The following is a 25,500-nucleotide window of genomic DNA, read 5'->3' on the forward strand; positions in this document are numbered from 1 at the left end:
ATACAGTTATCAAGTAGATGAATTACACTACATTAAACCTTCAATTTGTTGTGTTACCACATGAGTCTAACTGTTTTGCTTAAAATTTGATAAACGGTATAAACCCCGTTCTTCCGGCACAGTATACATATACTCTGTGTAAATGACGTCTTGACGAGGCACGCACCTTGTCCAATAAAAGCTCACGACCTTGTTTGAGCGACAGGATTCGCAACCAATAGTTTTGCGGAAATCGTTTGATTGACAAACATTGCAGCTGGAGTGGGGGAAGGGGTCGATGAAGTTGACGGAACCGCCATCTTGAAAAGTGCTCTCCGAAGGTCTACATTTTCGCGCCTGTTAGAAACAGTTTTAAACGCTTTATTTTCCTTGCCAAAATTTCATCTTAGCTCTGTCTTAGTATCGCTAAGGTCCGAGGCTAATGTTAAGATAAGCTACATGCTGGAGAGTCGGTGTTTACCCTTGTCTATTGGTAGGTACAACTGCAAGCTCATACACTTGGTGCTGAAGAGACGATTAGCCAGCAGTCTTTAGATAGCCGGCTAACGTTAGCTGGCTAGCAAAGAGCATACTTGGCCATCTTATCACTGCGCTGTCAGGCTGTGGTTTTTTTAAGCTAAGAGGAGGCTAACGTTAACATGACACATTAGTGTTTTAAGGTACCTCGGGATCATATTTTGATTTTATTGTCAAACCTGTCAGCCAGTTAATATTACCCTCATATGTGACATATATTAGGGTAACTGGTTGAGTTCGATAGCACGGGGTTAGCTAACAATAGCTAGTGACGTTCCTTGTACCGGTGTGTTGTCTTTAACGCCTGCACCGTTAGTGGTAGATAGGTTTGGGCCTTAGGATGTAAACGAACTGGTAATGACGTGAATTAAAAAGGCTGCTGTTTTGATCCGTGTTTAGCCGAAATTAAAGCTAACCGTTAACTTTGCCTTCGAAGGTTGGTTAGCTGAAATTAAATACAGCCAATAACGATTGCGTTAAATGACTGCCTTTACACATACTTAAGGAAATTCTTCTTATTTTTTTTAAACTGCTCAGTCTGTTGGTTCGGAACAGATAGTCAAGCCCAGATGAACCAGGTGATTCTGGGTGAATACTAAGTATTGCCACCCAGCTAAAATGTGATATCTTATTGCATGTGTATAGTTGTACTACATAGGCCTGAAATGTAGGTAGAGTGGATATTTAGCTTGATTTTATTACGGGCTCGTAATGTTTATGTGCCTACGGTATTTTTATTATTTTCGCTCTATGGCGTATGTTCAGCTGTTTTGGGGAGTGATAGTTTTATCAAAATATAGGCGTTTTATAGTGTGAGTGTAGTGCAGTTTTTGTGTCAGTTGCATTGCTGAGTTAACACAAAATTCATAATAGCAGAAATATAATCGGCATCCAGATGTCTAGCCGCACTTGATTTGTCAAAGTAGTTTGGGGAGTCACAGCAGCCGGTATCCTCTATGTTTATTACACGCAGTTGCTACAGTCTCTTGGTAACAAGTCACTGTTCTGAATATAAGTAGGAAGGTGCTTTGTACAGTGGGTGAGCTTGTGATTATAGGTTGTCTGTGGTACAGAACGGGTAATTAGAAGACCTTTTAGGTGGGGAATCAATGAATAGGTCAAATGATGAGAGACTGCTAGTCACAAAGTGTTTAAAGATGCATACAATTTAAATTAGGTCTTTGCTAAGCGATTTATCTGGAGAAGTACTGCTCAAAGTTAGTTTAAAAATTAAAAGAAGGTTTACCTCCTTGAAAGCAAAATAAAAAGAAATGGGAATGGATTAATACCTCTCTACAGTAATGTACCGAACTGGCACACATCTCAAGAGTGTCAACAACAAATTTTCAGAATAGTTGCTAACAAGAAGCTTTAGTTTAATGTAACTTCAAACTTACGTGAATATAGATGAAATCAGAGAAAAGCTAAGATTTTGACAAATTTTCACAGGGATTTAATCAGACATCATAATCATATCATTAAGTCAGGGCTCTAGCATTGAAGAAAAGTGGACTGAAAGATGGCTTGAAAATAGAGGGTATTTACATTGGTCTTGATGGGTATTGTTTGTCACTTTTTCATATCTTTATTGCATGTTCATGAAGTTGTTTGACAACAAAAACTGAAAAACGTACACAAATAAGAGCATTTCCTTCAGAGTATTCGTATTATACACATTCTTAACATGGGAAAAACCAGGACATTGCAGCTTAGTTTAATTCCAGCCAATAGCAGCACTTCAGGCATTGTCATTGGCTTTTCATATTGTCTGTCAAAACATGGATTGAATGAGCTGTCACTTTTATAATGACTAGAGCAGGGCGATATGGCCAAAAATATTTATCACGATATATATTTGAAAATTTGCGATAACGATATAACTGACGATATAATTGATGCGAGTCAAAATACAACTCCACAACATTACTAGCGCAAAAAGACAACCTTCCATTTATTTTCACTTAAACAAGAAGCTGGTTTTTATGTACATTAAAGCTTTATAAAAATGTAACAGTGCAAATGCAAATTCCTTGCTGAAAGTTTAACCAAAAGGCATTTCCAGTAGAAATGGGCTGACATATCCTGAGCATAACCATGTATAATATCCACTGAAGTTAAAAAGAGGTGCTTTGCAACATTAAACTGCAGTGTGCAGTACGTATTTTTCGGACCATAAGGTGCGCGGGATTATAAGGCACATTAAGCGAAACAAAGCAGTCAGATAAATCAAACTTTATTAAACTCATTCTTCTTGCTTCCTCCACTTCTGTACCATTGATTCATTAATGTTGAATTCTCTGGCAGCTGCTCTATTCCCATGTTGTTGCAGTATATTAATGACTAACCTCGTATTGTGGATGGATTATCTCAGTTGTTCTCCTGACTGAAGTTTGGTCCGTTTACAGCATCCTGCCATGCGATTGCATTTGTCTCTAACCATGAGGAACCTTCACGTTAACTTTTATAAGTGTAAAAGTGTTAGTGTTCGTCCTCCAGCTTCACTGTTTATGTTATGCTAACATAGCTGTGTCGCTAGCGATCACGTAGCACATCATTATATACCAGCTAGCCCAACTTCAGTAACCCTACAAATGTCACTGCTGTTTATTTTCCTCTCTTCATTTATGTTGGAAGTGATAGCAGAGCTGTACGTTTGAATTTTTTCAGAAATCTCTCAGTCAGAACATGCTATATCATGCTTAGGTAACTAGCGAGCTAACTTCCGCTAGCTTCCTGCTAACTTCTAACTCTGTTAAATGTAATAAATTTTGTTTTCATGGATGCCTGGAAGTTAAACTTCATAGTTACACCTGGTAAAGCAGCAATGCTGATCGTTTTATTAAAGATGAAAGAATTTAGACAGTTTTTAACTCTCAGTGATGCTGCAGTGTTCGTTTGACCTGAACGATACGGAGTTTAGGACCCAGATTACTCCCAGATTTAAGAGCATCTTAGTCCGACAAATACAACAATAACGACGGCCGCTTGCATCTTCTGCATCTGACGGACAAACACCAAACCAGTTCCACATCACTGAAGTTGGAGCATTTTTACAAACCAATTCTGGTTCATCTGTTTCACTCAACAATCGGCCATGTGCGTATGAAAACAAAGGCTCTGCACATGCACGTTTTACTCATATTCTATCGCGGTATTTCATTTTCCTATCGTTGCCTAACATTATACCAGTATTACCGTGAACGGTATAATATGGCCCAGCCCTAATAATGACCATGTTTTATATTGCTATTAAAAAGTTTTTTGCACGATAATTAATTGGTTTTATTGCCTAGTTCTAATTATGAGGCACAGATGAAGTAGTAGAATCATGTTAGCCTAGATGCAAGTCTTCATACCCAGTTGGTGATGAGAAAGAGACTGGGGAGTTTATTTATTTTTATATAAGATGAACGGTTAAAATAGTAATAATTGAGAATTTGTGCCTTTTTGTTCTTTAACTAGAGAAAGGTCGCTCTTTGTATGTGTGAGATTTCTAAATGCATGTAAGTTATTGTAGATTTCTTATTATTGGTGTTTAATGCCAGCTGGTTAGCCTCAGCTGGTAGTCATCTTGGGCCTTAGGTGGGCTACTGATACATCATTGACATTGTCTCTTTGACTCACTTGACCACTGTTTAATTTAAAAAAAAAAAAAAAAAAACACCTATTCCAAACATGTAAAGAAAATCTGTGTAGCAGCAGTAAAATGTCTCCAAAATGCTGGTTCTTTCCTGTTGGCATTCTCCACGTTATGATAGCTCTCTGTAGCAACCAGTGTGTAGTAAACACAGAACAATGTAAAATGGATCAGGAGGTTGTCACCACTATCCAGTCCAGGTTTTTAAGTCAGGATGAGATGGATATCTGATCCACATGTTGGGTGGGGGCATTCTTAAAGCCTTTAAGTTATGTAAGCACTTCTAAATGCTGCTGACTATAAGGCTAAGTTCACACTGGAGGTCTTAATGCTCAATTCTGATTTTTTTTTTTTTTTTTTTTGGTCCGGTTGTTCACTGGATGGCCAGGAAGCGTTCACAATGTCTTTTTGATTGTCTTCTCCGGCGCTGATAATTGGCGTCTGTCTTGTGTCAGTGACGTAAAAGACTGATTTAATGCGACTAGGGCTGCCACGATTAGTCGACTAGTCACGATTACATCGACTATCAAAATCGTCGTCGACTGGTTTAATAGTCGACGCTTCGTTTGAAGCTTTGTAAGATCCCAAAAGACGCAGGAATAAGTAGCAGGATTTAAGAGTGTAATAACGGACTGAAACAGAAGATGGCAGCACTGCATGTACAAGGATGCCAGCTGCCGTTAAACCCCGAAGAAGAAGAAGCTGTGTCCCAGAATTCATAGCGCGGCCCAGCTCAGTTTCCAACAATGGCGGCAGCTAGTTAGTTTTAATATTACTCTTATTATTCTTTCTGGGTCACAAAATAAACGTTTAACATATTTTCAGGCGAGAATGTAGCTATGTAAACCTCAAATATCTGCTCAGTTTATCAAGACACCAAATATTTTCAAAAGCGCTCCGACGTTTTCGGAGACGTCTGTTACCCACTAGCTCTATAGCTAGCCGGGGGCTAGGCTCGCTAGAGCCGTGAGAACACCGGACTCCCGGCAAATCGTTTTCAAACCCACCGCCGTCTTTCGCTACTCAGGTTAAACATGATATATAAGTCACTTAGATAACTTAAAAATTTTATTGTTTGGCTTTCTTTCAGTGTTTTATTTGTTCCTGAGTAAATCGGTTTGGCTGAGATTAAAGTTTTTACACAGCTGAATAAACGTCAAGCAGACAGCTGATTATCAGAAGTGTGAGATGCTCGAGAATATACTCCGGTGTCCTGTTATATTTTAGATAGCAAGGAGTTTATTAAACTTCACCGAAACAATCTGCAAATTTAATAAACTATCATCTTGTCTTTATTGTTAGTTAGCACAGACCTTACACACTTAAAGCTGTAAGCAAATGATAGTTATATAAGAGCAGATGCTGCTGGTGCAATAAGCTGTACGTTTTACCTCCAATGGATGATGATCTGATTAGTCGACTAATCGCAAAATTAATTGGTGACTAGTCGACTATCAGAATAATCGTTTGTGGCAGCCCTAAATACGACGTGACCCAGGTCGGATTTGAAAATATTGGATTTGTGCTGTTCAAACTGTTATACCATGATCGGATATGCGTCGCATGGGGTCAAAAAAAGTCGGATTTGATGGCTTTTCCCCGCAGCACGCCGTGTAATAAATACTCACAAAGAAAACTGTGGCTGTTTCAACTTATGTAACACTGGACTCCAGGTACACGACGCCAGCTGAAAACACTTCACTCAAGTCGAGTTGCCCGAGATTCACAGAATTTACAGAAAATGTAAAATTTTTGTGATATATATCTGTGTCGGGACGATAAGTGTCTTATATCGGGATATGAGACTTTGGTCATATCGCACAGCCCTAATATATGCCCATCTGCTTTTGTCTTTCTCCCACAGGTGTGTTCGTGTTGAACTGCTGTATGTGCGCTTTTTGTGAGTGTGTCCATTACCACTATCTGCCTGCTTGCCCATCCGTCTGGTCAGCCTGGAATGGGCCACAACTCCCAAAGACTAGAACAAACCTCTTTTTAACCTGAGCTTTGCTGTGAGGACTCCAACATACTCACAGGTGAGCTGAAATAAGAACTGTTACTCGATTATTGAGTGATCCCTTAGTAAATCATTGCCCCTTAGATGAATCTCGATTGATAATGTTTCATTTTTGTGCTCATTTTAATGACTCACTTTTGCCCACAATCTGTTTTAACATATTTGTGTCCTTTTTTCATATATATGTATGTATGTATGTATGTATTAAAGAACCAACATGTTTTGGAAATTTGACCTCCACACCACATCCCACATTGACACACTGCTGGAGAAGGAGGATGTGACGCTTACAGAGGTAATGGATGAGGATGATGTCCTGCAGGAGTGCAAGGCCCAGAATCACAAACTTGTGGACTTCCTGCTGAGACCACAGTGTATGGAGGACCTGGTTACCTTTATCACACAGGAACCCAGTACTGATGTTGAGGAAAAGGTTAAATACAAGTAAGGAAATGGTTATTAATTTCACAGTTTGACGAAGATGTATGTTGACATCAGGAACATTTAACCTACAGGATGTAGTTTTTCTGTAAACTTATCTGTGGTGCTAAATCAAAGTTGCGTAACTCCAGTGTCTAGCAAACTGCTGACATGTCCACAAAAGTTGAAATGTTAGCAAGTTTGTTCACAAGGCCGGAAGAAATTGGTCAAACTGAGATTTGGGAGCTTTTCCCCAAACTTCTGATTATGTGGGAAAATCCAGTTGGGAAAGCTTCACATCCAGTAGTCTGCTTTAAAATCACTCATTGCTTTAAATACTATGGTATTACTTGGACATATGGCTCCCACTTGAGCTATATGAATTCACAGGAGAATTATCTACACTTGTTTTGATCTGTTGTTCAAATTGTTTTTTGAAATATGGAAATCTGAAGAAAAAAGAAAAAAAGTTTGATTCTGTCTGGTGTATAACTGAGGTTTGTAAAAAATTCCTGTTACACTACTTACAGAACCGATGGTGGCAATGCTGCTGTAATTTAGTGTTTTCTCAAAATAAACTGGTGAAATGAAGCAACTAAACTTAAACTCTTGATCTCTGGTTGGATATAACTTTGAGAAGAACTCATACCTCTAGAATTTCCTGCATTTAAATATTTATCTGCTTTGTAATGAGCAGTGCTGTAACTATTGGAAAAACTCTAAAAGGGCCTTTTTTTTTTTTTTTTTTTTTTTAAAACCCCTCAGGTATCCCAACATATCATGTGAGCTGCTTACATCAGATGTGAGCCAGATCAATGACAGACTAGGAGAAGATGAAAAACTGCTGATGAAATTGTACAGTTTCCTCCAAAATGAGCCGCCCCTCAACCCCCTCCTGGCCAGCTTCTTCTCCAAAGTTCTTTCTATTCTTATAGGACGCAAGCCTGAACAGGTAGGATTTTTATTTATTAATTTATTTCTTTTCACCAATGATGCCAACATGTAAAAATACTGAGAGGATAAAATGCTTTGCTACTTATAGGTGTAACAAAGTCTGTTTAAATCGGTATGACAAAACCTTGTCTTGTTTTTATTTAAAGATAGTTGATTTTTTGAGGAAGCAGGAAGACTTTGTAGACTTGATGATAAAACACATCGGGACCTCTGCGATCATGGACTTGCTGCTCAGGATGCTCACCTGCATCGAACCACAGCAGCTACGACAAGATGTTCTCAATGTGGGTAACAACAAAATGGTTCCCTCCTTTGCTAAAAATGATATCCTCTCAGGCACTTTACACTAGAATATTACAGTCCACATTAAATTATATTGCCATCTGGTATAGTTTATTAACCGTTCTCAGTTGATGTTAAGGAATGAAGTGGACAGCAAAGGGTGAAACGTTGTGAAGCCTTTTTATTTAATAATGAAATTTTATGATTTCCTGACAAAGTTCTTTGTTTCTATTAGTGGCTGAATGAGGAGAAAGTGATTCAGAGACTGGTGGAGATGATACAACCTTCTCAAGATGAAGATGTGAGTTTCTTACATATTTTGCCCTGTACTTCCGGTATTCACCAGGGTATTCGTCAGGAAGTATACTGGTACTTATTTAATCATTGAAGACATTCAGATGTAATATTTACCAGTATTAAACAATACTATATAAAGTGCAGAAAGTCACCTGGAGGGGTGCTGGGCTCTGTACCTATGTGCCCTCGGTGAGAGGCGGTGTTCGGGTGGGGGTTTCTCCCGATGGGATTTTCTTCCCTGCACTTTCAGTCATTCTATTTGACTGTGGGATGAGAGCCTCATTGGAGAGTTGGCTCACTGATCGAGGGCTGCAACAAATAGCCTCCTGGTCAGCTAGCAGGAGGGAAATACAAGACTGGAGGGCTTTTTTTTTTTTTTTTTTTTTTTTTTTTAAGCTGGTTAGCAGTGTTTTATTTATTTTTTTTTCTTCTTGAAAACAGAGACACTCCAATGCATCACAGTCACTCTGTGAGATCATTAGACTGAGCAGAGACCAGATGTTCCAGGTGCAGGGCTCTTCAGAACCTGATCCACTTCTGTCCACACTTGAAAAGTATGTATTTGCTTCTTTACGAGAACTTGTCAGTATTGTACAGAATAAAACTATCTATGAGTACGTCGTTGGTTCAGTTTGTTTGTTTGACCCAATAAGAGGGAATGTATTGTAATAAAAGTGTCATTTAGTATAGCCCTTGTCCTTTTGGGGAGTTACGCTCTGAGTGCTCTTGTTTTACTGTGACGTAACCTTTGAACTCAGATATAAGATAATTGGTGTGAATTTTGATAACGATCAACCAGATCAAACTTTAAATCATTCTCTTGTGTCTATCTTTGTTTTTGTTCGATTTCATTGTCATTTTCTGCCATGCAAAAAAACCTGCTTTCCCTCATTTAAGTGTCTGTTATCTTCCTCTTCAGGCAGGAGACAGTAGAGCAGCTGCTCTCTAATATCTTCGACAAGGAAAAGAACGAGTCTGCAATTGTCAGCGTTATCCAGATCCTGCTCACATTGTTTGAGACGAGGAGACCAGCGTATGTCTTGTCCTTTCATCTGCCAGTTGATATTTTTAATTTGACATGGGTGGAGATTTTAAAATAAATCAATTTTTAAACAATTTTTAAGCAACACAATACCGCTTGAAATGGGGAGCTAAATACCGCAAACATTCTTTCTGTCTTTATTGCAGTATACAAAGTTTACTTCTCCTATTTGGATCCTTAAATCATATAGTCCCAGTCTGAATCATGGTCCAAACTGTACTGGCAAGGCAACATTGTTTTGTTTTCTTTTTTGCACTAGTTCATGTGACTGGACATGTGTTGTAGGTTTGAGGGTCATATGGAGTGCCCCCCAGGGATGTCTCATCCATCATTCTCAGTGAACCACAGCATCCTCGAGGCTGTGAGACCCAGACTCAAAGATTTTCACCAGCTGCTACTCGAACCTCCAAAGGTAAGGACTATTTACAGCTGTGACTATTGCTCTGTTTGCAGATTTGCAGATTGTAGGTTGAAGATAGGTGGACTATGTTATATTTTTCAGGCCAAGTCTGCAAATATTGATTGATTGATAATACTTTATTTATCCCAAGGAAAATGACATTTGTAGTTAAGATAAACACTTTGCTTTCCACCATCAGAAGAATATGATGAAGACAACATGGGGGGTTCTGGACCCTCCAGTGGGCAACACCAGGCTCAATGTGGTCAGACTGGTCGCCAGTCTGTTGCAGAGCAACACACACAGCATCAATACAGAACTAATTAACCTCAACACACTTGGAGTTATACTAGTAAGTACTATCTTCTTTTTAGGGTGTGTGGTGTGGGGGCGGAGACTACAATCAATGCAATGAATTTCGATCTTAGACAAGTTCAAAAGTTTTCTGAAAATTTTTTGGGGCATAAATTTTCCACAGAAGTCCAGTTCAGAGTTTTTGGTCTAAATCTGAAAATCCTAACTTGCACAATTAACAGAAAGTTTTATCCCTACACTTCAAACTTCCACACCATTCAAGTCAATGTCCAATCCCAGTAAATTGTTGCATCCCGATGTTATGCAGCCATCTGCCACCAGATGGAGCATTGTTGGGAAACTGGAAGAACTGGAAGAGGTGGCTGATAAGAGAGTGGTCTGGACTTCCCCGCTGCCCAACCCCAGATAAGCAGAAGAAAATGGATGATTTAACTTTTTGTTGTTTTGGATTTTATTTTTTAGCAATGTGGCTGGCCTGAATTTTCAAACGGCCTGCATCATTCATAATGCACGACACACAACACATCGCTTTTCAGTATTTCGTGGGTTTTTTTTTTTGTTTGTTTTTTTTGTTTTTTTTAATAAAAAAAAAAATACTTAGCTTAAATCTGGCCATCCAGTTATCACTTGTCATGTATAGTGGCAATGCACAGGGAGCCTACATGTCCACCATGATCCGGATATAAGATCTCAGCCTGTGAGGAGACATGACAGATTTTTTCCTTCATAGTTTGTGTCAGCTATGTCGGCAAAAAAAACCTGAAAAACCTTTGGTTGTGGTTCCCCCTAGTTTTATTCTGTCCGTCGGTTTACTAATGCGACCCGTGGCTCAGGGGGTTGGGAAGCGCATCTGTAACCGTAAGGTCGCCGGTTCGATCCCCGGGCTCTCTGTCCTGGTCATTGTGTCCCTGGGCAGGACACTTTACCCTACTGCCTACTGGTGTTGGTCAGAGGGGCCAATGGCGCGATATGGCAGCCTCGCTGCTGTCAGTCTGCCCCAGTCTGCAGCTGTAGCTACAACCGTAGCTTGCCTCCACCAGTGTGTGTGAATGCGAGAGTGAATGAATAGTGGCATTGTAAAGCACTTGGGGTGCCTTGAAAAGCGCTATATAAATCCAATCCATTATTAATGCGTCTCCTTTTGTACTTGTTTTTGTTTTACTCAACAGGATATGTATTTCAAATACATCTGGAACAACTTCCTCCACATTCAGGTGGAAATCTGTACAGCCATGATACTGGCTATGCCTCCTGCCCCCATAGACATCCAACCAGACACAGAGGCAGAACACGTGAAGGAAAGCATCCTCATCAAACATGTAAGATTGAAATACTAGAAGGGGAAAACCACACTTTTTAGTGTGTGTGTGTATAAATACACATATGTATATGTGTCCATAACCTGTTTATACAGGCCTATACGAGCAACAGACTTGGAAGTTAACTATACGTCACGTGAGCTGTCTGTCAGATATTTCTTTGGTGTATTTAGTATCTTGTGTTTTTCTCCACCAGCTGTTTCAAAAGTGCCAATTTATACAGAGAATCATTGATGCCTGGAGCTCCAATGAGAAAGAACAGTAAGTATTCTTGTTTGCACTAAAAGCATAATACTTGTGTTTTATTGGTCATGGCGCTAGCACCCTATTAAATATGCTAATACTACTATTGAACCTTGTTTTAGGGCAGAAGGTGGGCGGCGACGAGGCTACATGGGTCACCTGACCAGAATAGCCAACTCTATAGTTCATAACTGCGACAAAGGCCCTAATGGGCCGCAAATACAACAGCTCATCTCTGGTGAGGAATTACATTTCTTTGAGTGCTCATCTAGCACCATCATGTGTTGTTACTTTCCTGTAAAGTGTAGGTTTATCATCGATAGGTCTCATACTGACCAGGAACACATCATCATCAGCACACTAACGTTTCTAAACCCTAGCTCATATTCCCCTTCGTTACACTCGTATTTTAGAAAGGACAAAAAGCACTTCCATGTGAGGGGAAAGAGAAGAGCTGGCTTTAAAACACAAGAAACTGTGGAATAGAATTTGGAGCATGAATGTTTTGTTTATTATCTGGGTTTTATAATTATTGGACACTAAAATCATAACTGAAAATAAAGTGAGAGATGTGCTTACCCATAATTTGAGAATAACATTGTTATTCTACTTTGTTGTAAAGGGGCTCAGGGGGTAGCACTGTCTTCTGCCAGTAGTTTTGATAGCTGTGCTCTTTATGTTGATGTAGTGTGTGTGTGTCTGTGTCTATATAAATTTCATGTCTGTGACAGAGCTCCCTGCAGAGGATCGAGAAAAATGGGAATCTTTTATTTCTGGACAGCTGGCTGACACAAACAAAAGAAACACTGTTGACTTGGTGAGTAACAACACGAACATGAAAAATAGTAAAGCTTTCAGGTTTGTTTTCATGCTGAACCATTTAACAGCTAAAGTGTTTTGGCATAGCATTAAAATGTTTTTAATGTAAATTTTAATTGAAAATAAACTGCTAGGACAAACGAGGAAAAGATGAGCCAATGATTCAGTTTAAAATATACTGTCCAGCAAGACATTGAGAGTCAGTAAGTTATTATGAAGTTGAACTTTAATGTCAGCCAGACTGATTTCCCTGGGAACAAAGCATGAACTAAGCATCACCTGTATATAGCACTTAAGTAAATTCTATCCAATGTTTATCCTCCAGTCAAAGGTGAGGTCAGATGTTGGGGTCTGTTGACAACCTGCTGTGACAGTTTCAGTATTTCATGACGCACTGTAGCACAGGAACCATGAGATGATAAAATGGTGAAATAATTATATTTTTAATAAAAGTGTACTTCTAATTTTAATGTAAGCAGAAATTATAGTTTAATGATTATGTTATTTAATTTTGGCACTCTTTGCACTCCATAAGCAGGAGATCATTTTGTATTAAATGTCATGTTTTCTCAGGTAAATACACACCACATCCATTCTTCCAGTGATGATGAGGTGGACTTTAAAGAGAGTGGTTTTCACCAAGACTCGTCTCTTCAACAAGTAAGATTTAAACACAGATGCAACTGGATGAAGGCACACAAAGCAGACCCATGGGCACATAAACCCAGCTCATGTAGAGGTAGCCTTTCTGCCTAGGGGGCCAAATCAAAACCTTCTATATATTAAAAGTTATTGTCAAAAGTGTTTTCGATGATTGGGGGGGGACCCTAGGAAATTTAAATGTGCAGTACATACATGTCAACTTCTTTTTAAATTTTGTCCACTTCATGCTTCACAAGAGAAATTGAAGTCCTCCAAAGTGCATCAGGTTACTTTGTTTGTTTTGGGGTTTTTTTTTCTTCTTCCCCCTTGACTTGGCCAGCTGTTGATTTCAGTGGGTACTCTGTGTCCATGGGTCCTGCACAATAACTCTGTCATCAGTGTAGCAGTAGAAAATTCAAAAATGAATGTACTTTAAACATCTATCCTAATGTATGTTATGTGTGTGTGAATATAGTATGTGTATACATGTTCTTTGTACTGCAAGTAATGACATTTTTGGTGTAGAGCCAAGAGTATATCATTATCGTTGGTCCTGGGTTTTGCCAGGCCTTTTCTGATTATCAGATGCAACAAATGACGTCCAATTTTATTGAGCAGTTTGGCTTCAATGACGAAGAGTTTGCTGATCAGGACGATGTTGTGGAGTGAGTACTTTTCCTACATTTGCTATTTAAGTATTACCATGTAACACAAAAGGTACAGCACACTACACTACAAGCTGGTGGGTCATTTTTTTCACTGTTAATTCATTCAGTTATAGAATATTTGCATATGACTTTTAAAATAAAGGTCTTCAATTTAATTTCTTAATTTTGAGTCATTCATTGGCTTGTGAAGGATTTCCATTCTAGCCCTAAACTCAATTTAAAAAGCATAAAGCTTTTTTTTCTGAGTAATTTAGATTTTCATTTTTATATAGAAAGAAATGTCATCACCAGCGACACCATTTTATGCTTTATCATTAGCCTGGTACAATGATCACGTCAAAGGCAAAAATTGGCTCAAAGAAGAAATCATATCCACCTTTTTCTGCTGTCGTGGGCCGCCTCTTTTCTGTCTTTCTTAGGGTGAGCTGGAATGGGCATGCTTGTGGTTTTGCCTTTTATGTCACTTGTTTTTCAAAATGCCTGGGAGTGGATCAGTGAAGTACAGCTTTCTTACATAATCTTAGGCTTCTGGTGACCTTAAGTTATTCTTGTAACTTTTAGTTACAAGAATAACTTTTCTTTTTACTTTCTTTTCTTCCGCTTTAATTTAAAAAAAAAAATGGCATCAGTAAAGCGCTTAGGAAGAAAAGATCTGCTCTGAGTAGGTAGCTATATGAACACCTGTCGAAAAGCATGCTTGTTAGAAACATAAGACTCATACATGGGGGATGCATAAATACAATGGACCCATAGCATTGACCAACCTACCTCAGTGATTGAATGTTTCCCAGAAAGGCTGAAAATGCACATTGACCACAGACATGACCTCTACAAATTCTGTTAAGCATAATATTATTTAATGTTAGTGTAATGAAAATTTGGCGATCTCTTTTAGAAAATAAAGCTGTTATTCACTGAGGTCTTTAACTGATGTACCTGATAATGCTTCTGCTCTAGCTAATCTAAAGTGTCTAAAGTGGTGTGCCTCCTGTGCCATCATGATGCCTGGAACATATCTGATGTAGCCTAAAAAAAGAGAGGACTTGACTTTCCTGTAGAGATGTACACAGCATAAAACCTCTGCTTCTTTGCTGTAAAAGAACAGTGCATTGTATACAGGGCAGATGTTGGCAAGTTATTATAAGTGGTCACACAGGTGAAAAACATAGATAATTCCTTCATTATTAGTTGTTTCAATAGTGTATATCCAACTGCAATATGCATGATGAGTTTTATATTTATTGTATTTTCATCTTTGTTAGAACTAGGCTAACAATAAAAAAAACAACAAAAAAAAAAAAACATGCTTGGGCAAAAAGTGATTGCTTAGTGGATGGTAAATTTTCAGCAAAATCTTATGTGACTACATCAGAATATCAAAGTAGAGACTAACAATGTTGGGTTCCTTGTCTGCATTGTTTCCTCTACCTGGAAATGTAGCTTTTCTTAGCTTGGTCAGTTTAAAACATGGAACGGGGACATAAAGAATCAGGTGGTGATTAAAAGTTGTTTATTTTGTACTGGCTGCTTGAAATATTAAACAAACTTTTGCTGTGTCCTAGAATTTGTCTGTGTGGGGTCATTTGGAGACGAGTTAAAGGAAAAACAAGTGTCTTGATAAGGTGTTGTGCCAGCAGTGTGACTTGGCATTGTTTGTCCAAGTCTATGAAATTCTACACAGTGGTTAAGCAGCACAAATGATATTCCCTCGTTTTGATGACGCCAAAAGTTCAGCTGGCTTTTGAATCTGGCAACTAAAGGTCATGGTGTTTGAGTCACATCAGTCATACTTATTAAAGCCATTCTTTCCCTATGGATGGGAGCATTAACATCTCGGCAACAACTTGCATCATTGGGAGTGCTTCATCACTGGTTTAAAAAAAAAGATCACTCTACAACTAAAATGTCTCCTGCAGCAATGGCCAAAAGATTCCCCCATTGTAGGAGGGAATCTGGGGTTTTTCCTTTAATTTGTTGCTTGTCTGTATGTGGATGCCTAACAAATCTAACTCAATAAAACTCTCTCTCTTTAACCTTGCAGTATTCCCTTTGATAGAATATCAGACATCAATTTTTCACTGAATACAAATGAAAGTGTAAGTACTTTGATTATTAATCTAAAATTCATAATGTTGAGAGTAAAACTCTTCTGGAATTAGTTAAAATATTTTTAAAGGCATGATGTGCATATCCTGATGTTGATATTAATTTGGAAGCAGATGACAAGAAAGTGAGAAAATAAAACTGCTGTAGAATACAAACCTTGAAGTAATTTTTTTTTTGTACTTCAAACAAGCCTCTAGGTATTCTTCAGGAAAAGAAATGACAGCATAATGCTGTGAAAGATGCCTGAGGCCTGCTTTCTAAGTGAATGCTTCACAGCCTAGGGTTTTGTTCTGTAAGACTTTACTTTGTATGTGCATGTGCTTTAAGCACAACCGATGACACTCTAATTTTGACATGTGTGTAAATTTTCTCCAGGCAAATATCGCTTTGTTTGAGGCACGCTGTAAGGAGAAAATCCAGCAGTTTGAAGATGCTGGTTCAGATGAAGACGATATCTGGGATGAAAAAGATGTCACCTTTGCACCAGAGGCACAGAGACGCCCCAGGTGAGTCAGACACACATGCACCAAGAAACTGAACTTATTTTTTTTTTTGCAACTGAACTGAATTGAGTTACTGAATTAACCTTAATGGCCTCATTATACTATCTTTCCACTTGTTTTTAAATTATTTGTTACTTAATGTTTTCATTAAGGGGGCGGGGTTGCCTTCATTTGATAGCATTAAACAGGACTATCAAGTCAAACATGGGCATAGTTGTAGTGCTGTGAGAGCAAGCTGGTACGGATGTGAACCATGTGCCACCAGATTTTGAACAACTAAAACATTCAAGTGGTAGGAATGATATAGCAGGTTTTCTCATGAATTCATATGGACACTGTATTTGATCTTATAGTGATTCATTTTTATTAACATCAACGTCAGAAGCTATTTGTAAAACTTTTTAGTCTTGTTTAAGGATAATTTGTTGTGTTTAGAGTTTTTTGCTTTTTGTGTGATTGCTTTAGAAAAGTGGTAGTTGTATCACCATTGCTGTAGTCATCAAAAAACCTTTGTATTATCAGCTTGTTAGTTCAGTATTTTTAATACAATGGTAATAATAATCGTTATAATATTTAAAATCAACATAATATGAATAATGTCATCAGTACTTGGATAAGAAACATCTCTAGGTTTGTCAGTGTTAGTTGTAAATCACACACAAATTCATTCACAATGGAAAGATGAGGGAAATGAGAAAGGTGAAGGTCGTATGGCTCTGAATACATATTTTAGTGGTCAACAAGGCCAGCATTACATACTTATTATGCAAAAATACAAAAAAATGTGTTTATGTGAACTGTAAGTTCCATATAGGAGCATATATACAGATAAATTGTTTTACAAAACGCCACCAGAGCAGCCTGTTTATTTAAGCTGTATCAATAAAATCCTGATATCAATTCCTGCTGAATTGTATATTCTGTTATTTATTTAGTTATTTATCTATTTATTTTTAATCTCACTCACAGTATAAAGAGGACAGCTCAGATCTTTATTCTAATACTTGATCTGTCCATCACAGGAGTTCAGGCAGCACAGACAGCGAGGAGAGCACAGACTCGGAGGAGGAGGACGTGAAGAGGGATCAGTTTGAAGCTTCCAACCCCAGCAACGATGACAGAATGGAAGTTGACACAGGTTAGTGGTTTTGAGACAACCACATGTAAGACTCAAGTACACAGTGGTAGCCTAATGACAAATTGTCACAAGCGTTTTTATTTATTTTATGTTTTGCCTCAACTTGATTTTAGGATCAAGATTAAACTAAGATTAATTTAAAGTTATAGAGTGTAAAATCTCACTGCTGGTCAGTAGATTGCTGTCAGCTGAGTTTTAACCCCTCCCAGTTCGACTGAATAATCAAATCAACTCCTTTAGATCAACCCTGAAGAATCAGTAACAGTTGCTTTCATTTTCTCCACAATGGCCGCTTCCAACTGGCATGTTTTTAGTATGTATTTTTTCACATACTAAAGCATATTTAAATAATATCAACAATAAATTGCGCAATAAGCAATAAATTATGTTGTTTTTTTTATTTATTTAAAAAAACAAACAAACACTGAGCCAGTAAAAAAAAAAATGGCAGTATTTTACTTTTTTTTTTAATTTTATTTTTTAAAACCCCTCACTATGTAGGCATTGCATTGTGTAATCACGAATAATTAATCATGGTAATTAATTGGAGTTATTTTCAGTTTATGCGTGAATTAAAACGTATATATTTGGGGTTGTTTTTGTTGTTTTTGTTTGTTTGTTTAGGCCCAGTGTGGACGGCAAATTTTGATGATATCCCTATGGACACGGGTACATCCACAGCTTCAAACTCCAACCCCAGCAACCCAGCTCCATCCTCTCCCTCCACCTCCCCTGATACAGCATGGAGCTCCTCTCCTGCAGCTAACTCAAACTCAGAAACTGGCTGGGCTGATTTCTCCAACTTCACTCCTGTCAAGTAAGATGTCCTGACTTACCGTGGGTCTGTTTTTCTGTCTGCAGTGTTGCAGTTTCTGGAATAAATAATTTGTGTTTAAGATAGCCGTGAAACTTGAAAGTGCTTTATAAATTTATATTTATTTTTCAGCCCCAAAGACCCCCTGAGATGCAACTCTCCTGTTGCTATGGAAACCAGTATAGAAACAATTGACCCTTTAGGGGTTAACGCACCCATGCAGTCTGAAGGTGAGATATGCACAAATGCATGTCCTTGAGTATTCTTGTCATCTGACAAGGGAAGTATCCAGAATTTCCTGAACTTGATGATGTTTCTTATATTTCTTATATCTTTCTTATATTAGGGGTGAATGTAACCCATGTTGAGGTAGCTGTTGATGCTAAATCAGTCTAATTGACGTTGATTGATTGATTAGACCTGACACCTAATGTCACATTTCTTAACATCCCTCAGACTGTGATGGCTGGTTGGGCACGAGTGTGGCTTCTCCAGCTGCCTCTGCACCTAGTGATTGTGGGAGCTCTAAGGCAGAGGAGGAAGCATCTAGCTCTGAGCACCGCAGCATCACAGAAACAGTCATCAATGGCTCCATGAAAGAAACAGTCAGTCTCACTGTTGATGCCAAGACTGAGACCGCCGTTTTCAAGAGGTTCGAGAATCACTTGCACACAAAAGAATTACGCTTCAGACTTATGGTGATGAGAGTGGTGCCAGTGCCAGTTGGAATTCTGTGATTATAGGCATGGGTTGGCTGATTTTAACTGGTGTCTCTTATGGGATGCGGGGCTGGCTCATTGTAGCTTCATGCCAGAAGAAAAACTCTTAAGCTACTGAGGTAGTCCTACTTTGTGAATAACTCATCTTAACTAGGCTGTAGTCAGTGTAAATTCTTAAAAATTGTTATCACTTTAAGAATTTACTTATTTATGAATACAATCCCAGTTTAGTTATCTGTGCCTCAATGAGGATTAGAGACTGATCTGATAAATGATTCCTACTTGACCTGGTCCATTGCACTGCCATAAAGAAAGGGGCCTATAAACTGATTCAGTTTTTAACACTGACTATTCTTTCTTCCGCTGTCTAGACTGTAGTGACTGTAGCTAACATAAGTTCTTTACACTATTGGTGTTTTGAGACTTTAGATACAACCACTATAGATCCTGTGACATTTAATTTGTGTGCCCTGTCATGGGTTAGTGTAATGTGACATGATAATGTGGACAGCAGAAAATAGGATTTTGGGGGGATTGGGGTTGATATTTGAACACTAGTTTGTTTGTGTTTTACTCCTTGATAGCCATTTGATGTTCAAAAATCCAAAGTAACTGAGGTCTTGCCTTACACAAACTGGGGATACCAAGTTTTGAATGCCACTTTTCTGTCCTACAAGCTTAAAAAGTGCCTCATAAAAAGTCCCTTTCATGGTGAAATCCTTGTTTCCTGAACAGTCAGGTTTTAAAGTTGGTTGTCCTCTGTCCTTCCGTCCCTTTGTTGATGCTGCATCATATTGTCTGTCTGCCTGAGTTGATAACAGCAGTGTAATGAACTGAGCGACACTTACAATCTGAGCTTCCCCTCTCTCTCTTGCTGTGCGTTGTGGGTGTGGTCTTCTTCAGAGTGTTGAAATCTTATCGGTATGTACAGCCAATCAGAGATCAGCCTGCAGCCGTGATGTAGTCTTGTTGTCACGTCAACCACCAACTTTTCTTTCGGAATTTTGATCTTCTTTGGTTTCAACTCCTTGTTTGTTTATTTCATTATCTCCATTCTGCATGTGTTTTTATCAAAGGTGTGTTTTTCTTCTTTTCTTTCTTTTCTTTTTTTTTTTTTTAGTGCAGTTTTTTTTTTTTTCCTTTTTAATTTTGCCTTGATCTTATTCAGATTACTTTTATTCTAACACTGCAACACAATCTCATTCTTGGCTGAAATGTTCCAGATGAAATTGGCCCAAAGTAGAAACCAGTTCTCTGAAGTGGCCTCAGTTGGATTTTTATTGGTTACATACAGCTTTCTAAATATATTTCTCCATATGCTTGTTTCATTGGTGTGCTTTTCCCATAGCTGCCTTATTTTTTTGGCTTTAGCAAATAGACAGTGTGTCCATCCTGCGATTGTGACTTATTAGAGAGAAAAACAATACTACTTTTGCAAAATACAAAAGCAAAATGTGGTGATTGTATTCTGACTGAAAAACTACTTTAATACAGAATAAAAACATGTACACGTCACAGCTCACTCTTCACATAATAAAACAAAATTTGATATTGGCTGTAATACAACTAGGGCTGTTCGATATAACGATGTATATCGGATGACAATATAAAAACGTCTATCGTTTCATTTTACGCTATCGTTTGTTTCGTGGTGTCGTAAAATAAACTGTTTACAGCAATATTTTTTCATCATTTTGATGATCACTGTAGTGGCTATATTAATTTCTTAAAGTTCTCTCTTTCTCTTATATTTAATATAACCACACTACGGACGGACAAGCGCCTGTCTTTATGTGTTGTTGTTGTTGTTGTTGTTAGCAACAACAACGACGGTAAAACCATCGAGTGGCTCCGCTGTCCACTTGTTTGATCCTGTTGAGACTTTTCAAAATAAACTGAATCACGTGAAAGGGTATGCAGAAAGTTTACGGATGAGAAGCAAAAAAGAGCCGTCAGGTGCTAAAAAATAAACCTTCGACTCAAACTTTGAAAGAAAACGATGGCCGTTACAACTTATGTCTAAAAATGTATAGTTTCATGCATCGGTTAAAACACTGGACTCCAGGTAAAGGACGCCCAGCTGGAAACACTTCACGCAAGTTGAGTTGCTCGAGATTCCAGAATTTACATAAAATGTTACATTTTTGTGATTTATACCATTGTCAGGACGATAAATGTATTATATCGGTATATGAGATTTTGGTCATATTGCACAGCCCTAAATACAACCATTCTAAATATAACAATAACTGAGGTAGATTCAAATAGAAAGATTTGTGCTTTAATGTGTTGCTAATTGAATCAGATTTCAAAACAACATGTATTTGTTTTTCTGTACTATAAATTCCAGAAAGTAACGTTTTCTCTTTTTTGGTACTTGACTAAAATTACATTTACACAAGCATGACTATATGAGTTTGAATGTTTTTGTGAAATTGTAAAATTCTGTTTTTAAAACATGTAACTGACTGCAGATTTTTAACAGGAGACCATAAACATTTGTTTTCTAATTTTACACATTCTGGGTACCCGTTATATAGCACCTTTTTAAATGTTTGAATAGATTTGGATGTTTGTGAGTGTTTTTAGTTTGATTGAGGCCTCATCAAGATGATTGGTGGTTCTCTGAGACAAAGCAAGACTGACGGCTGGTACAAACAATTTTGGTCTAATCAGTCTCTAGGCCTGTTTACTGTTTGCTTGCTAGCAACAAAGTAAAGACTATCATAGCTAAACAATCCAATCTGTTGACTTTCTCCATTTGCTGTACATTTTGATGCTTTTCCTACATAGACATCAGAGGTGTTCCATTTCGACATGACCATCCTTTGTTTTACTGTTCTTTCTGTCAGTCAGTTCAGCATGCTTCACTGTTGACATCTCACTGTTGTAATGGTTGGTGTGGTTCTGTGGAAAAAGTGACTAATTAGAAGGGATTCATACCAATGTATTAATGCATATGCTGTGTACTTGTGTGTTCCAGTGAGGAAGAGAAGATTGCTTCTTCAGAGAAGTACTCAGTAGTGGAGTATGTGGAGTCAGAGAGAGCAGGCATCAACAGCTCAGCCACAGCCTGCTGTCCTAAAACTGGGTCAGATATAGCACACACAGTCTCACAGTCACTACTTAAGTTTGTTTTTGTCTTATAAAAAGCCAGAGTCGGCACGTGCTCTGCAGTGTTCAGCGGTCGTCCGTCACACATTTGTCCCTGAAATGTGCAGGACTTTGCAGTATTCATTGCTACTATCAGATGTGCTTGCAGAATCTGATAGTCAGATTATGTTTCTTCATAACTTCAAGTGCATTAATAGTAATGAATCATCACATTCATCATTTCTGTTATATCGCCATCCAGATGCATCTAGCAGCTATGTCAGTGCCCCACGTTTCTCTGAGCTGTGAATAATTGCAGGCCTTTCCATTTTGGTTAAATATGAGCCTGGAAAATAAAAGATGTGATTTAAAAATTAGTAAATTGCTTTTGATTAAAAAATAGTTAGCCTAACAACAAAGTAAACAACTTCTTTCCTTCCCTTTTCAATTGGATTAGACCTTTTCCAGAAAGCAGGTCATTTAAAGTCTATGAATAGTTCCAGATTACCTTCAAAGTCTGCTTTACATCAGCTCAGTGAATGAGGTATTAAAACTGCATGGCAGACAGCTCCTTTGGGCTCTATGCCAACAGTTAGAGATAGTTGGGGTTTGGGGGAGAAATCCTGACTGAGTGATCTCCTCGTGTAACTAAACCTCTTAAGTCGAGTTGAGCATCGCACCCAGAAAATAAGTTCAGTATAACTCCTGGCCAATCAGAGCTTGGTCAGTTGCTCTATTGACTGGAATTTATTTATTTTTAAGAAATTATAGGTGTAGGAATTGATAAATGACAAGACAAAACTGTTTTGCTGCAAGATACAAATTATCTTGAGCTGATTTCCATTACAGCCTTTTCTAAACCGTTTCACATGTTCTGGTATTGTAAACTGAATATTGTGTTTCTCTCCTTATTCGTGTCCTGGCAAGTAGTGAGAAATGTCGGCCCATTGTGGAGCTACCCAATGGTCCTCTGGAAGAAATGTCCCCCACAGAGGAGGCCAAGTAAGTCTGACTGCCTTTGTGATTCAAGTTTGAATTTCATTAGAATATAATCAGTCTCTTCATAGTCTTCATTTATGCAGTGATATTTCCTTCTGTCTTCAAAAGGTTCCGTATCTATATCTCATTCCTCTTTTCTAGGCTCGACAGAAGTTCTGTGTCCTCTGAGCCAGCTGTAAACGGGCCAGCATGAGAGTCACTTAATGCCTGCCAATGGCCAGCCTGTTCTGCCATGCAGGGCCTTTCTCCTGGTCAGCCAGCAGAGGCTGCTGCTCACAGCTGTTCCAACCACATGCCCCATCAGGACCAGCAATACTCCCATCGTCTCATCACTGAAAGACAAATGGGCAGACAGGTGTACAGACACAAGATGGACTAAGAAGTAAAATGAGAGACACTCAAATGGATACGGAATAATTTTTTTTCTGCATTTGTTTATATACTATTGTACTTAGGAGGTGATGTGTGACTGATATCCTGACTCCCAAAATTAAATAGTAATGTTGCGATGGTTAAGGAAATGATTGTATGAATAAAATATTTTATAAAAGGAAAATGTATACAGAAGCATAAGTTGAATTACCACAGAGAGGAATAGCTGATTCATGATCAACCAATCACCATGTTGTTGTTATTGGCTGCATAACAGGCTGACACTTCAAGTTAGAGCTATATTTAAAATTTCTCCCCCACCGTTGATCTGTCTCTGAGCAGAGCTGCTCTGACCAATTGAAACAGTTTTATTTTTGTTGCAGCTAATTGCAAATGATTTTTCTCTTGTGATCTTCTGCATTGAATAACATTTGAGCTGTTTTGGTATGTTTCTTTCTAATTTATTATGGAGTTGAGATTGTAGTAACAAAAAGGGGAAAAAAATGACCATAGAGATATACCAACACTGTCTCTTTCTTACTGGCTGCTTTCATGCTAACTAGGTTCTTACCTCGCAGCTGGAAGGCTAAAGAGGAGATGTTTGTCACCACAACCTAAACTAGGAGCTATAAATGCATTAAGAATATGTTCGTTTTTTGTTTTTATCGCAAGTGCTCTTCAGATAACTGGTTTTCAGTTTGCTGGGTCTCCCTTTAGATTGCATTATATTTTTTAAAAATGTCGTTCCAAGTTGAATATTCATCTCCAATGTGCAGAACTGTCAATTCAGCCTGCTACTATAGTAAAATTGAAAGGCATTTAATTGCCAAACTATACACAGAAGTAGAGGATAAATTTATTTAATAATAAATAAATACATTTTGCCAAAACACACAGCTGCCACATGGGGTAGGCCCAAACAGCTACACAATCTACAGTCTGTAACTCTGTCAGCTGTGGAGGGCGAGCAGATGGAGCTACTGTGTGTAGTCCCACCATCTCGGCATTAGAAAGATATTGACTGGCAAGGCTTGGCTCTGGAGGTTTCCTCTATAGGTAAGAAAGTGTTGGTTTTCAAAATATGATTTTTTTTTTTTAAGTCAATATCTGTACTGTTCAGCTCAAGCGCACATACTCTATAAAAAGGTTTGAGTTTGTGATTTTCCCATTGAATGCAATACATAATTTCTAATGTGTGCTAGGGACAGCACTTTTCATGCCTCATACATCATGTGGAAGCTGTGTGTTTTCTGCGTTACCTTTTGCAAGATTGCCTTGTGTCCACCCTCATGGGCTTACATGTGACAATCAGGTGAAATTGTTTCAGCCAATGACTGTGTGCCAGCAGGTGACACTGTTTAGACCGTACAGTGGGTGAGGTGGAGGTACTGCTGTAGAAAGTTTGGGCAAAAAAGTTTAATGGTGACTTCAAATGATGTACTCTGTCAGCCAGTCTAATCAATGAAAGCAAACATTCCTGCTAGATTACTTTGTAATATGAATGGTGACATTTTACTTTTTACCTGCAAGTTTTTAAGATAAAATGATAAGGATTACTTTTACAGTTATCACATCAGACGCTCTGTAGTGTTTTAGCGTCTGGTATGTGTTCATGTGTAAGTTATTCCTGCAGAGCAGGAGGTGCAGCTTGAGTAAAGCACCCAAGTTTGAAACAGTTTTATTTCTATTTTCATTGACTTCATTCTTGTTCATCAATGTTTTGTTGGGAATCGTTCTTCACTTTAAAACCACATTCATAAAGCATTATTTGGAAAATGGTTTGATTTATTTTGGTCTCCAGTTTTAGAGGTGGCAGCTGGATCCTGAGGTGTATGTTGTGTTTGGGGGGTTCTTAACATTATAAGTGTCTAACTTTCTTTTTTTTTTGGTTTGGTTTTTGTTTTTTTTTAATTTGACCAACCGTTGGTGCCCTGGGCAAAACCAAACACTGGCTTATCTTGATTGGCACTATTACTGCAGAATGTGTCCACACAGGTTTGACTCTTGTATTGAGCACTAAATGCACCAATCACCAATACTTGTAGGATTTTAAAGTGGACTTGCCATGCTAGTTTCCAGCTCTGTTCTTTCTCTTGGACACCTGGACAACCTAAACTGCTGTGTAACCACCTGACTTAGAATAAGAAGCTGCAGATAATATGATGGTAAAAAAAAACAGACTTCA

General features: G+C 38.2%; 1 protein-coding gene across 6 annotated transcripts; it reads left to right on the forward strand.

The window, feature by feature from the left end:
* The first annotated feature begins 259 nt into the window (after positions 1-259).
* ppp6r3 (protein phosphatase 6, regulatory subunit 3) lies at positions 260-25,091 on the forward strand. 6 transcript variants are annotated; one of them, XM_085283168.1, is made up of 26 exons: positions 260-472; positions 6,018-6,189; positions 6,381-6,614; positions 7,356-7,542; positions 7,691-7,828; positions 8,062-8,127; positions 8,565-8,677; positions 9,043-9,156; positions 9,451-9,577; positions 9,765-9,917; positions 11,050-11,199; positions 11,396-11,460; positions 11,565-11,680; positions 12,174-12,259; positions 12,835-12,921; positions 13,522-13,568; positions 15,613-15,667; positions 16,053-16,183; positions 17,203-17,318; positions 17,943-18,135; positions 18,265-18,362; positions 18,589-18,784; positions 19,755-19,772; positions 21,835-21,942; positions 22,872-22,946; positions 23,085-25,091. In XM_085283168.1, exons 3-26 carry the CDS (start codon positions 6,388-6,390, stop codon positions 23,134-23,136), a joined length of 2,718 nt encoding a protein of 905 aa, XP_085139294.1. In that variant the 5' UTR covers positions 260-472; positions 6,018-6,189; positions 6,381-6,387; the 3' UTR covers positions 23,137-25,091. The 6 variants fall into 6 exon arrangements, with proteins under 6 accessions (XP_085139294.1, XP_085139289.1, XP_085139291.1 ...); XM_085283163.1 differs by having other exon boundaries at positions 261-472; positions 13,471-13,568; XM_085283165.1 differs by having other exon boundaries at positions 261-472; positions 13,471-13,568; positions 22,875-22,946.
* Positions 25,092-25,500: the final 409 nt, after the last annotated feature.

The sequence above is a fragment of the Mchenga conophoros genome, linkage group LG7 (assembly GCF_057382185.1).
Source record: "Mchenga conophoros isolate Kocher_MC1m ecotype Shallow Benthic linkage group LG7, M_conophoros_male_GT1.1, whole genome shotgun sequence".
Classification (NCBI taxonomy): domain Eukaryota; kingdom Metazoa; phylum Chordata; class Actinopteri; order Cichliformes; family Cichlidae; genus Mchenga; species Mchenga conophoros.